Source organism: Papio anubis, chromosome 3 (assembly GCF_008728515.1).
Source record: "Papio anubis isolate 15944 chromosome 3, Panubis1.0, whole genome shotgun sequence".
In the NCBI taxonomy this organism is placed as follows: domain Eukaryota; kingdom Metazoa; phylum Chordata; class Mammalia; order Primates; family Cercopithecidae; genus Papio; species Papio anubis.
Genome location: NC_044978.1, coordinates 43,586,522 through 43,601,435, shown reverse-complemented (window position 1 = coordinate 43,601,435; position 14,914 = coordinate 43,586,522). Strand labels below are relative to the sequence as shown.

At 40.9% G+C, this 14,914-nt stretch overlaps 1 protein-coding gene across 3 annotated transcripts in view; it reads left to right on the top strand.

Annotated features, from left to right (window-relative positions):
- Nucleotides 1-14,914, top strand: part of C3H4orf51 (chromosome 3 C4orf51 homolog) — a 72,151-nt gene that overhangs the window by 9,441 nt on the left and 47,796 nt on the right. For all 3 annotated transcript variants that reach the window (XR_004182669.1, XM_031664250.1, XM_031664249.1), the window contains exon 2: nt 1,852-1,925. Coding sequence is in view for 2 of the 3 variants with exons in the window: in XM_031664250.1 (XP_031520110.1) it covers nt 1,852-1,925 (74 nt within the window). In the remaining variant the exon portion in view is untranslated. The remainder of the gene's footprint in view (nt 1-1,851; nt 1,926-14,914) is intronic.

The window sequence follows — 14,914 nt, the reverse complement described above, 5'->3', positions numbered from 1 at the left end:
TTTGGATTCAAGGAAACTGGGATACAGATGTGTTTCAAAGGATACACACTGCATCTGTGAGTCCCCAAGTTACTCCGCTGATATTAAGTTTTTGGTTTTTTCAGAAACCAACATAATTACTGTAATCTTTCTTATCCCATTCATAGCACTTATCTTATTTCGAAAACAGCTCCCTAGAGAAACACTCATAAATCCCTTTGAAATAATTACGAACTTAATGTTTGAGCTTTTCATGAGCAGAAGTTGAAAATGTTACCCTTTTATGACAAATTAGAGAACAAACAAATCACTAAAGACGATAAGAAAGTCCAACTGTAGTTTATTTAATGGGATTGTGGGATTACAGTTGGGAGCATGGAAAGAGTGGAAGAGAACAAACAAATGTTTAAAAACCAAATAAAAAGATGAATGATTTATATTCCTCTGGGTAAATACCCAGTAATGGGATCACTGGGTAGAATGGTAGTTCTGTTTTTAGCTTTTTGAGGAAATGTCATACTGTTTTCCACAATGGTTGAACTAATTTACCCTCCTACTAACAGTGTACAAGTGTTCTCTTTTCTCTGCAACCTTGCCAGCATCTGTTATTTTTAACTTCTTAGTAATTGTCATTCTGATTGGTATAAGATGGTATCTCATTGTGGTTTTTATTTGCATTTCTTTAATGATCAGTGATAATGAGTTTTTTTTCATATGCTTTTTGGCCACATGTCTTCTTTTCAAAAGTGTCTGTTTATGTTCCTTGCCCACTTTTTAATGAGATTGTTTATTTTTTTCTTGCAAATTTGTTTAAGTCCCTTTAGATGCCGGATATTAGACCTTTGTCAGATGCATAGTCTACAAATATTTTGTTCTCTTCTGTAGGCTGTTTACTCTGTTGATAGTTTCCTTCGCTGTGCAGAAGCTCTTAAGTTTAACCAGATCCCCTTTGTCAACTTTGGCTTTTGTTGTGATTGCTTTTGGTGTCTGCGTCATGAAATCTTTCTAGAACATAACAACACATGCATGCGAATGTTCACTGCAGCATTATTCACAATAGAAAAGACATAGAATCAACCTAAATGCCCATCAATGACAGGTTGCAAAAAGAAAATGGGGTACATATACATCATGAAATACTATGCAGTCACAATAAAGAACAAGATCATGTCTTTTGCAGAAACATGGATGGAGCTGGTGGCCATTATCCTTAGCAAACTAATGCAGGAACAGAAAACTAAATACGGCATGTTCTCATTTATAAGTGAGAGTTTAATGAGAACACATGGACACAAAGAAGGGTACAGTGGCTCACACCTGTAATCCCAGCACTTTGGGAGATTGAGGTGGGCAAATCACAAGGTGAAGAGATCGGGATCATCCTGGCCAACATGGTGAAACCCTGTCTCTACTAAAAATACAAAAATTAGCTGGGCTTGGTGGTGCGTGCCTGTAGTCCTAGCTACTCAGGAGGCTGAGGCAAGAGAATCACTTGAACCTGGGAGATGGAGGTTGCAGTGAACCAAGATCACACCACTGCACTCCAGCGTGGTGACAGAGTGAGACTCCGTCTCAAAAAAAGAATGAAACTACAGACACTGGGGTCTACCGGATGGTGGAGGGTGGGAGGAGGGAGAGGAGCAGAAAAAAATTGCTACGGGGTATTAGACCTAATACCTGGGTGATGAAGTAATCTGTACAACAAACCCCCATTACACGAGTTTATCTAAATAACAAACCTTCACATGTACCTCCAAACCTAAAATGAAAGTTTTAAAAAAAGATAAATGGAAATTCCTGTAAGTCCATAGGCTTCATGTGATTTATAAATCCATAAATTTGTAACTTGTTTCTTCTACTTGCTTTTCTTAGGATGTCATTGCCAAACAGTTCTGCCTGTCGTCTTCTCTGCGGGGTTGGTACCCAAGAGACTACAGATGTCAAAGGTAAGTGCAACATGAGAAGTTTCTAGGCCCAGCCCTTTTGCCAGGGTTGCCGTGTTTCTTTCAGGTTCTTTTTTTCCTCTGACTTCACTGAGATATGATTGACAAATAAATATTGTAAAGAAAATGTGGTATGTATACACCATGGAATACTACACAGCCATGAAAAAGAATGAAGCTGTGAGCTGTGGCTCACACCTGTAATCCCAGTACTTTGGGAGGCCGAGGTGGGTGGACCACTTGAGGTCACGAGTTCGAGACCAGCCTGGCCAACATGGTAAAACCCGTGTCTACTAAAAACAGAAAAACAATATTAGCTGCGTGTGGTGGTGCATGCCTGTAATCCCAGCTACTCAGGAGGCTGAGGCAGGAGAATCGCTTGAACCCAGAGCTTGCAGAGCTTGCAGTGAGCCGAGATGGTGCCATTGCACTCCAGCCTGGGTGACAGAGCAAGACTATGTCTTAAAAAACAAAACAAAACCAACCGACCAACCAAACAAACAAAAACAGACCTACTCTCTTAGCAATTTTTTTTTTTTTTTTTTGAGACAGGGTCTCACTCTGTTACCCAGGCTGGAGTGCAGTGGTGCGATCTCGGTTCACTGCAACGTTTGCCTCCCAGGTTCAAGTGATTCTCATGCCTCAGCCTCCCAAGTAGCTGGGATTACAGAAGCCTGCCCCTATGCCTGACTAATTTTTGTATTTTTAGTAGAGATGGGATTTCACCATGTTGGCTATGCTGGTCTCAAATTCCTGACCTCGTGATCTGCCCAACTCAGCCTCCCAGAGTGCTGGGATTACAAGCATAAACCACCATGCCCGGCTCTCTTAGGAAATTTTAAGTATACATTGTAACTAACCATAGTCACCATAGTGTACATAAGGTCGCCATAAGTATTCATCTTATAACTGAAAGTTTGCACACTTTGACCAAAAATTCCCCATTTATCTTACCTTACACCTCCTGGTAACCACTGTTCTACTATGCTTCTATAACTTCGACTTTTTAGATTACACATATGAGTGAAATTATGCAGTTTTTGTCTTTCTGTGGCTGAGTAATTTCACTCGGCATAATGTCCTCCAGGTACATCCATGTTGTCATATAGACCGAGATGTCCTTCTCTTTAAGGCTGAATAATTTTCCATTGTATGTATATACCACATTTTCTTTATCCATTCATTATCGACAGACACATAAGTTGTTTCTAGATCTTGACTCTTGTGAATAATGCTGTAATGAACACGGGAGTGCAGATAGCTCTTCAAGGTCATGATTTTATTTCCTTTGGATATGTATCAGTAGGATTGTTGGATCATACAGTAATTCTATTTTTAATTTTTTTTGAGAACCTCCCAATTAACATTTCCATCAATAGTGGATAAGGGTTTCCTTTTCACACATCTCTGACAACACTTATGTTTTAACTTTTTGATAATAGCCTTTCTAACAGGTAGAAGTGATAGCTAGCTGTGGTTTTGATTTGCATTTCCCTGAATTTAGTGAGGTTGAGAACATTGTTATATACTTTTTGGCCATTTGTATGTGCTATTTGGAAAAATGTCTCTTCAAGTCATTTTCCCATTTTTAAATCAGTTTTTTTTCCTGCTATTTAGTTGTATGAGTTTGTATACCAAAAGTATCTGAGACAGGTCTCAATCAACTTAGAAAGTCTATTTTGCCAAGGTTAAGGATATATCTGTGAACAGCCTCTGGATGTCCTGACAACATATGCCCAAGGTTAGGGTAGAGCTTGCTTTTATACATGTTAGGGAGACACGAGACATCGGTCAATGCATATAAGATGTACGTTGGTTCAATCCAGAAAGGCAGGACCACTCAAAGCAGGGCCTACCAGGTCAGAGGCAGATTTAAAGATTTTCTGATTAGCAATTGGTTGAAAGAGATTTTATGTAAAGACCTGGAATAGATTAGAAAGGAATGTCTGGGTTTTGATAAAGGGATCTGGAGACCAAGGTTTTATCATGCAAATGAAGCCTACAGGTAGATTTCAGAGAGAATAGACTGTGTTTCTTATCAGATTTAAAGAGTCTGTTCTATGAGTCTTAAACTCTCTCTGTTGATGTTTGTGAGGCATGTCTAACCCCCAGTTTCCATCAGACCCTGAACTAGTTTTTCAGGATAATATGAAATGCCCTTGGCTGAGGGGAGGGTCCACCAGTCAGTTGGGGGCGCTTAGAATTTTCTTTTTGGTTTACAAGTTCATTATGTACTTTGGATATTAACTCCTTATCTGAGAGATGGTTTGCAAATATTTCCCCTTATTCTGTCAGTTTTCATTTCGTTGATAGTTTCCTTCCCTGTGCAGAAAGTTTTTGTTTAATATAGTTCCATTTGTTTATTTTTGCTTTAGTAGACTTTGCTATTGATGTTATATCCAAAATTCACTACTAAGACCAATGTCAGAAAGCTTTCTCCCTGTGTTGTCTAGGAGTTTCTTGTTTTCGGGTCTTATATTTAACTCTTTAACCTATTTGAGTTGATTTTTGTGTGTAGTGTAAGATAAGAGTACAATTTCTTTCTTTTATATGTCGATATCCGGTTTTCTCAGCCCAATTATTGATGAGACTACTGTGGGAGCCATAGGCTCTTGGCTCCCTAAAGCTTTGGTAAAAATCACTGACATGAGGCAGATTGATTAATAGGAGAAAAGGCATAAACATTTATTTAACATACATCCATGGGAGCCTTCAGAATAAAAACCCAACTTCCCAATGAGTTACAGAAACGTGTATATTATCCTGAGGCCACAGTAAAGAATGCAGACTCAGAGAATGTCCAGAAACAGGTAAATCAGGCTTAATGTCAAGGCAGGTTTAGAGAGAGAGAAATGAGGAGGCTTGACTGGCAAAGGTGGCTTTTTTATGTAGAGAAGCCTCCCTCAGAGAGAATAGACGGTAAATGTTTCTTTTCAGATTTTTAAAGGTGTCAGTTCATCTGCCAGAGTTGGAGGAAAAAGTTTTAAATAAATAAATAATAAAGGTGTCAAACTCTCAACCTCTCCTGGATCTGGGGGAAGGCATAGAAAGGGGAGGGGGCATGACTTCATTAATGGAGATTCTCTACAGATGCAAATTTCCCCCACTTAGAATAGCTTCACAAGGCCACTTCTGTCTGCTGGCCAAGTAGCAGCCATTTAAAAATATGTCAAAGAAATATATTTTTGGATAAAGTATTTTAATTTCTTTCACTATTCTTTCCCTATTGTGTATTCTTGGTGCTTTTGCTAACTATATGCATGGGTTTATTTCTGGGTTCTCTATTCTTTTTCATTGGTCTATGTGTCTGTTTTTATGCCAGCACCATGCTCTTTTGATTGCTACAGTTTTCTAATATATTTTGAAATTAGGACAAATGTTTTTTCTTGCTGCTTTCAAAATTCTCTTTGTCTTTGATTTTTGAAAGTTTTGTTACTGATGGCAAATCCATACAGGTCTGCAGCAATCTCAATTCTTGCCTCCTTAGAAGAAAGAATTTGACTGAAGGGCATAAGCAGAAGGAGAGACCAAGGCAAGTTTCAGAGCAGGAGTAAAAGTTTATTTAAAAGCTTTAGAGCAGGAACGAGAGAAGGTAAAACACACTTGGGAGAGGGTGAAGCAGGTGACTTGAGAGATCACCTTGGAAGAGGCTAAAGCGGGCAACTTGAGAGATCAAGTGTGCAGTTTGACCTTTGGCTTGGGGTTTCATATGTTAGCATGCTTCCAAGGCCTTGCATCCCTTCTCCCCTGTTTCTTCCCTTGAGATGGGCTGTCTGCACGTGCAGTGGCCTGCTAACACTTGAGAGGAGAGCATGCAGTGTGTTTACTGGAGCTGTACACATGCTCATTTGAGGCATTCTTCCTTTACCAGACAAATGTCTTTAGAAGGCCATGTACTAGTTAACTCCACAATTTTGCCTCTTAATGTGTATGCTTGAGCCTATTCACCAGACTCCTGAGATCTTATTGGGATGCTGCTGATCACCAGTTTCAGGAGTTTCTATGTATTGGGAGACTGCCTTTCCCTGGCATCTGCTATGACCAATTATTATTTTAGAGAGACAGTTAGCAATCACCTGACCATAGCTTGATGGTTGCCTGACATTCCTGTTGTGTTTGTGTGGCAAGGTTGGAGGCTAGGCCATCTCTTGCCCTGCTCATGCCTGACTAACTACCTCCTGTAACATTTCCCCCCTCAAGAGTCCAGTACCCCAATTCTTTGGGGAAAGTGGATGAAGGTCAGTCTTCTGTAACTGATTCCTGCTGACAGAGAGGAGTGGTAGTGATTGTTCTGCAGGTCTTGGCCTCTTGCTAGCTGTCAGGGCAGAGCTGGTTCCATGGGTTGGTGAAAGCAGTATCCAACCAGGTCCAAGAGACAGGGACAGGATTTTGCCTCTGTCATGTCCCACTAATGAGCAGTCTAGGGGTCCTCTGTAGAAGGCTGGCTCTTGAATATTGAGAGGACAGTATCCCTCACTGATGATCACATGGAGCTTGATGGCCTGAAGGTGAGAGGCGAGAAATAGGATTATTAGAATTAGAAGAATGCTAAGCCAAAATAAGGGGATGATGATAGCTCCAAAAAATTCTGAGACTGCCAATATGCTCAGGTAGCTGGTGGCTATAGTTATGCCTGCTAAGACTTGGGTGCATGGGGTTTCTAGCTGATTCCATTGGGTTCTTGGGGTTGCTAGCTGATTCCAATATGTGCCCAGAATTAGAATATTGATCCAGATTTTTACATTACCCATCCGTCTTGTTTCTTCTGACCTGCAGCCAGAGATCACTGGTTGGTTCACAGGAATAAGCAGGGTTAATCTAAATTGCAGACGAAAACTCAAAAACTGATGAGACTAGAATCTAATAATAGGTGTACCACAGTTTTTGAAACATAATTTTTTTCTCTCCGGTCCTCAGTTTTATTAAAGACAAATCATGATAGAACTGACTTTTTCACAAAATAAACTTTAGTCTTATTATACTTGGCATGGTTATTTGCATAAAGCACAGTGAGAATAATTATGTGCCATATAGAGTCCTTTTAAAATTGGCTTTAATGAAACTGTGTTCCATAAGGAATTTCAGATAAGACTTTTTTAAAGCCTTAGGTTGGCACCATCAAATACCTGTATGACTTGGGTAAAGTTCTCTCTTCTTATGGTCTCAAGATAACTTGGGGCTTCTAGGCCTGTTATAAAGTGACATTCTTTACTCACCACAAGCCAGGAACCCTTTACAGGGACTGTGCAGCCAAGGTATGAGGGCAGTTTTCCGAAGGAACTTTTATTGGCTTCATAATTCCATTTTGATTCCTTAAAGAAAAGCATGCCATTCCAGTCAAAGCCTTGGTAAAATAACCAGTTTCTCCAAGTGTGTCCTGTTATAAAAGAAAACAGATTCTTTTCTTCCTTTTTTCTTTTTTTTTTAGACGGAATCTTGCTCTGTCGCCCAGGCTGGAGTGCAGTGGTGCAATCTCAGCTCACTGCAAGCTTCACCTCCCGGGTTCATGCCATCCTCCTGCCTCAGCCTCCTGAGTAGCTGGGACCACAAGGCACCTGCCACCATGCCCAGCTAACTTTCTGTATTTTTTAGTAGGGATGGGATTTCACTGTGTTAGCCAGGATGGTCTCGATCTCCTGACCTCGTGATCCACCCGCCTTGGCCTCCCAAAGTGCTGGCATTACAGGCGTTGAGTCACCACTCCCGGCCCATACAAGATACTTTTTTATATAAAAGATGCTTTTTTATATAAAATCTCTTCTTTATAACCTTCCGTGCCTTTAGAACCTTTGAATTCAACAAAAATCATTCTCCTTTCATTAGAAAGTAAAGATTTGTACTGCATATTGCTTTGCAAGTTCTGTAAAGGGGGAACAAATGAGGAGATTATTTACATACTGCACTGGAGAAGTTATCCCACCTCAAGAGATTGCTCAGTTAGATTTTTGCTAGTGCTTGTCTGAATAAGTGTGGGCTATTTCTATACCACTGGGTAGGACTGTCCAGGATGAAGTTATTGGTTAAAGATTTAGGTAGCTTTCTTAGGAGAAATAGAGCTATTAGGAAGATGAATTCAGGCCGGGAGTGGTGGCTCATGCCTGTAATCCCAGCACTTTGGGAGGCTGAAGCAGGCGGATCACCTGAGGTCGGGAGTTCGAGATCAGCCTGACCAACATGGAGAAACCCCATCTCTATTAAAAATACAAAATTAGCTGAGCATGGTGGCACATGCCTGTAATCCCAGCTACTAGGGAGGCTGAGGCAGGAGAATCGCTTGAACCTGGGAGGTGGAGATTGCGATGAGCTGAGATCACACCATTGAACTCCAGCCTGGGCAACAAGAGTGAAACTCCATCTCAAAAAATTTTAAAAATAAAAGAAAGATGAATTCAGAAGTCAGGTAAATATTAAGCAAGCACCCATCTTGGAAAAAAATATATATATATTTTTGCCCTAAAGAGGTGTTGGGTATTTAGACATCACCAGGGACTAGTCCCTTAAGTAATATTAAGGGATGTGAATTTTTTCTTTTGGAGGGAGGGGGTGGCATTTCCCCCATTACCTGACAGGATTTGGAGGAAAGTTGCTCAGAGAAGGAGATTAGCACAGAGTAAGCAGCTCTTGAACCCAAAAGGGAAATTTATAATTTTACTTGCCACCTCCAAAGTTGCCCTCAACTTTGTCCTGTTGATGACAGTGTCTGATTTGGAAGCCAGTCAGAGCAGACAGCCCCTTCAGATCAAGGCCATCAGGAGTTGGGATTCTGTCCCACGAGTGGTTTGGCCCTCAGAGTAGTCTCATTTCCAGTGGCTGACCTTCTGGCAAAAGGGGCAACCCATGCACATAGCTTTTATCCCACTGGGGCAGTGCCTTCCAGTGCCCTGGCTTCCTGCACCAATGGTAGTTACCTGGAGAAGTGTCCTTAGGGCAACCTGGAGGGGGCTAGTGGGCTTGCAGAGCAGCCAATACCTCCTTTCCCTTTGTTTCTCCTTTTTCTTGGCCCTGTCCTCCTTAATCTGCTCTCAGTTATGAAAGACTGAAGAGGCTAATCTGAGGACCTCCTTCACAGGGGCACTAGGTTCCAAGGCTGACTTTTGTTATTTCCTCCCCTTTCATTTTTAAGCCAAATAGTATTACAAAGGAAAACTAGTTTCTTGTTTTAAGGTTTGGGGGAATTTTTCCGTTTTGGGAGATATATCCAAGGGGCAGTTCCTGTGGTATCGAGACAAGATTACCCGTCTGTGAAGAGAGAACAGAGGAGAAAAAAGTAAAAACAAGGTGTCCCGTCTTACTTTCCTGTTATCCTGTATGGGGCATTCCCCCATTCGTCCTTAGGGTTCCAGAATGAACCAGTCTTACCATTTACCCTTTGCCTTGGTCCCATCTCATCACAAGTGTGCACTTGAGAACAGAGGAGATACTGAAGTGAACAGTGGTCTCCTTGTTTATCCTTGGGGTTCCAGAATGAACCAGTCTTACCATGTACCCCTAACCTTGCCTTCGTCTCTGTTCTAATGGTAATCTGTTAGTCTGGGACCAAGCTTTATCTCTGTCCTATGGGTCTCTTGTGCCTACGGTCTTGGGCTGGCCTATATCCTTGTCTCCATGACCTCATAGTGACTCTCACTTGGAGCATTTTAGCAACAAAATCATTATCTTTTCTCAGATTCCCATTTTATACATTTTTTAAGTAGAAAAGAGGCCTGCTTTTCAGCTAACTGCCTCAAGGGGGCTGGACTTCCCTTCCTTTGAATATGACATTGAAGGTCTTGATGCATGTTGAGAAGAGCATGGAAGTGATTAGAGAAATGGAGGCTACAGGAAGAAGTGGGAGGATGTGAGAGGAATACTCATGGGAAGCCTTCATATGCTCACAAAAACAGCAACCCTTGGATTCTAGAGGGAAACGTTTATTTGCCCTCTTGACATAAAGTAGTAACCTCCAGAGAACTTGGGGCTTGGGGCTTGGGGCTTGGAGTAAGAACTCACAAATGGCAAAGGAAGAACTTTGCCTCCTTCCCAAGGTATTCTAACTCAAAAAAAGCAAGTATGTGGGACTTTTAAAGGGCCACAGAGTGAGGCCCTATGCAGGTAGACAAACTGCTTCAAAAGCCACTGAAAAACTTGCCCCTAGAGTGTAACAGGAACAAAAAGCATATGGCAAGTCATAAGTTGCTGGCAGAGCCAGGGTTCCAATTAGTTTGTCTGTCCCCACAATGTGCCAAGAGACAGGGGAAGGGTTGGAAGTCATCCAAGTTGGTAGGGTAAAAACAAGTATAAATCTCAGGGGATACCTGCAAGGAAGCCCATGTCTTTGTTGCCATGCAAATGCAGCTTGCAAGAACATTAATTACAGGGAGTATGTGTTTAAGAAGTCACGTGGCATGCAAAAGTGAAAACAAAGAGGCGGACTTGCCCCCGAGGCAGACAGTCTGGCAGGTGTGCAAGGCCATTTCAGAAAACACACAGAGAAAACAGGAGAATAGGCAGCATAGGTATTTTTGGGAAAGAGGTAATTTTAGCTGGAAAAGCAGAAGAAACCCCAAGCATTGCATGGGTTTAGGCTTTAGTCCTACCATTCTCATGAGCTCCCTGTTTACGAGGGCCATTAGTGCCTCAGTTCTACTTGATGTGGGCTTCAAGGTCTTTCCCCCCACCACAAGCTACCTGCCAGGGTGAGCTGAGAGATCAGCCAGGAGGAGCACAGCCACTTGTGGCTGAAAGGAATCATTCTGGGGGTTGGTTTGTAAGCAGGAGAGTAAAAGGGGAGAAGAAAACCATGTACAGAGGTTGAATGCCTTCAGCTGAAGAAGGCAAGGTGTAGAAGTCTCTTACGACTAGGGAACATATCTGAGTCATGCAGCACCAAAGTTTGTTAGCAGTGGAACGTAGTGGAAAGTATGTTAACAGCATAATGTATTTGAGTCATGGCACCAAAGTATGTTACCAACAGCGAATCCATACAGATCTGCAGCAGTCTCAATTCTTGCCTTCTCAAAAGAAAGAACTCAACTCAGGGGTATAAGGCAGAAGGAGAAACAGAGGCAAGTTTTAGAGCAGCAGTGAAAATTTGTTAAAAGGCTTTAGAGCAGGAATGAAAAGAGGTAAAGTACACTTAGAAGAGGGCCAAGCAGGTGACTTGACAGATCAGATGTGCAGCTTGACATTTTGACTTGGGGTTTTTATATGTTGGTATGCTTCTGGGGTATTGTGTTCCTTCTCTCCTGATCCTTCCCTTGGGGTGGGCTGTCTGCATGTGCAGTGGCCTGCTGATGCTTGGGAGGGGAGCATGCACAGTGTGTGTACTGGATTGTACACATGCTCACTTGAGGCATCCTTCCCTTACCAGTCAAATGTCCCTAGAAGGTTGTATACCAGTTAAACTCTGCCATTTAGACTCTTAATGTGCACTCTTGAGCCCAGTCACCCATCTCCTGAAATCTTATCAGGAAGCTGCTGATTACCAGTTTCAGGAGTTTTGGTTTTTTGAGAGACTGTCTTTCCCTGGCACTGGTTGTGGCCAATTATTATTTTAGAGAGACAGTAAGCCCGTATCTCTGATAGTTGCCTGACATTCCTGCTGTGTATGTGTGGTCAGGGGTGTGGGGTGGGGTGGGGAGCCCTCTCCTGTTCTGCTCATGTCTAACTAGCTACCTACTGTGACAGTTTGATTTAATGTGTCATGGTTGAAGAAAGTAAAGATCACTTGGTGACCATTCAGAGGCAAAACTTATCTGAGGAATTTAGAAGTAATTAGATTTTCCTATTATCTAAAGCTGGCATCTGGTACCAGTCTTCTTTCCCCCAAATTCATAAGTAACTAGAATTTTTATACATCTCCAGAATGCATGCATGTCAAAACTCATTGTGCAACCCTTGTCGACATCAAGGCACCAAAATGTCTACGAATGTAATCATTTATCATAACCTACATGGCTAATATGGTCCAAACGACCCTTAAAGCTTCTGCTTTAAGGTCCATAAATACCCCTAAGGAAAAATCCACCACAATGCACTCAGTCTTCTCTTGTTGAGGTGCCCCACTGCACTCTCCTCCAGTGTTCTATCTAATAAAACTACTTTTCAAATCTATACTGTTGTTGGTAAATTATTCTTACTACCCTGCTGACCACTTTCCATTGCTGGAGCTCTAACACTTCGCCCAACAATGGAAAAGTCACCTTTGGGTTGAATCTGTTTGGGAATTTTTGATCTTCATGCACTTGGCTGTCCATATCTCTCTCCAGGTTTGGGGTGTTTTCATTCTTTAAATAAGTTTTCCACTTATTTCTCTCTTCTGGTACTTTCTTTCTCTTTTCCTTCTGGTAGTACCATAGTCTGTATATGTATATTAGTTCTCTTGATAGTGTTCCACAAATCCCATGGCCTTTCCGCATTTTTTTTCATTCATTTTTTTCTTCTTTCTCCTCTGACCGGATAGTTTCAAATGATCTGCTTTGAGTTCATAGATTCTTTCTTTTGCTTGATCAAGTTAGCTGTTAATGCTCTCCATTGCATTTTTTATTTCATTTATTACATTCTTCAGCTCCAAAATTTTTAAAATAAATTTTATTTTGCTTGCTTAAGGTACAGGAACACCTTGCTTTATTGCATTTTGCTCTATTTTGCTTCACAGATAATTGCCTTTTTCTCACAAATTGAAAGTTTGTGGCAACCTTGCATCAAGCAAATCTATTGCTGCCATTTTTCCAACAGCATGTATTCACTTCTTGTCTCTGTGTCACATTTGGATAATTCTCACAATATTTTAAGTTTTCATTATTATTGTGTCTGTTATGGTAATCTGCAATTAGTGATGTTTGATGTTATTATTGTAATTGTTTTGAGACACCACAAACCACACTCATATAAGACAGCAAACTTAATTAATAAAATTTGACTCCTTTGCCAACCAGCCATTTCCCCATTTCTCTTCTCTCCTTGGGCCTCCCACTTCCCTAAGACACAACAATATTGAAGTCAGGCCAATTAATAACCCTACAATGGCCTCTAATTGTTTGAGTGAAATGAAGAATCACATATTTCTCACTTTAAATTAAAAGCTTAGTAAGGAGGGCATATTGAAAGCCAAGATAGATCAAAAGCTCGGCCTCTTGCACCAAACATGTAGCAAAATTGTGAATACAAAGAAAAAGTTCTTGAAGGAATTAACGGTGCTATTCCAGTGAACGCATAAGTGTTAAGAAAGAAAAACAGCCTTATTGCTAATATGGAGAAAGTTTTCGTTGTCTGAATAAAAGATCAAAGCAGCCACAACATTTTCTTAAGTCAAAGCCTAATCCAGAGAAAGGCCCTAACTCTCTTCAATTCTAGGAAGAATGAGGGAGGCAAAGAAGGTGCAGAAGAAAAATTTGAAGCTAGCAGTTGTTGGTTCATGAGGTTTAAAGAAAGAAGCAATCTCCATTACATAAAAGTGCAAGGTGAAGTAGCAAGTGCTGATGTAGAAGCTGCAACAAGTTATCCAGAAGACATAGCTAAGGTGATTAATGAAGGTGGCTGTACCAAACAATATATTTTCCACAGAGACAAAACAGTCTTCTGTTGGAAAAAGATGCCATCTAGAACTTTCATAGCTAGAGAGAAAAAATCAAAGCCTGGCTTCAGAACTTCAAAGTACAGGCTGACTCTCTTGTTAGGGGCTAATGCAGCCGATGATTTTAAGATGAAGCCAAAACTATTTACTATTTTGAAAGTCCTAGGGCCCATAAGAATTATGCTAAATCCAGTCTACCTGTGCTCTGTCAATGGGACAACAAAGCCTGAATGACAGCACATCTATTTACGGCATGATTTCCTGAATATTTAAGCCCACTATTGAGACTTACCACTTGGAAAAAAGATTCCTTTCAAAATATTACTGCCCACTGACAATGCACCCGGTCACTCAAGAGCTCTGATGGAGTTGTACAACGAGTTTAATGTTGGTTCCATGCCTGCTAACACAACATCCATTCTGTAGCCTATGGATAAGGGAGTAATTTCGACTTTCAAGTTTTATTATTTAAGAAATATGTTTCAAAGGCTATGGCCACCATAGATAATAATTCCTTTAATGAATCTGAGCAAAGTAAGTTGAAAATCTTCTGGAAAGGATTCACCAATCTAGATGCCATTAAGAATATTTGTCCTTAATAGAAGGAGGTCAAAATATGAAAATTAACGGGAGTTTGGAAGAAGTTGATTCCATCCCCTGTGCATGACTCTAAGGGGTTTAAGACTTCAGTGGAGTTAAGTATGTGTAAGATGGGATAGAAGTAGCAAGAGAACTAGAAGTAGAGGTGGAGCCTAAGGATGTAACTGAATTGCTGCAATCTCATAATACAATTTTAATAGATGAGGAGTTGCTTCTTACGGAGGATCAAAGAAACTGATTTCTTGAAATGGAATCTACTCCTGGTGAAGATGCCATGAACATTGTTTTAATGACAACAAAGAATTTACAATATTGCATAAACTGAATTGATAAAACAGCAACAGGGTTTGAGATGATTGATTCCAACTTTGAAAGTATTTTTAAATTAAGGTATGTCCACTTTATTTTAATTTTTTTATTTTTATTTTTGAGATGGAGTCTCACTCTGTTGCCCAGGCTGGAGTTCAGTGGCGCAATCTCGGCTCACTGCAACCTCCGCCTCCTAGGTTCAAGTGATTCTCCTGGCTCAGCCTTCTGAGTAGCTGGGATTACAGGCACCTGCCACCACGCCTGGCAAATTTTTGTATTTTTATTAGAGATGGGGTTTCTCTATGTTGGCTAGGCTGGTCTCGAACCCCTGACCTCACGTAATCTGCCCACCTTGGCCTCCCAAAGTGCTGGGATTACAGGCGTGAGCTACCGCACCTGGCTTATTTTATTTTTAGACACAATGCTATTGCACACCTAATAGACTACAGCAGAGGGTAAACATAACTTCTATATGTACTGGGAAACAAAAAGTTCATGTGACCCACTTTATTGTGATGTTTTCTTTATT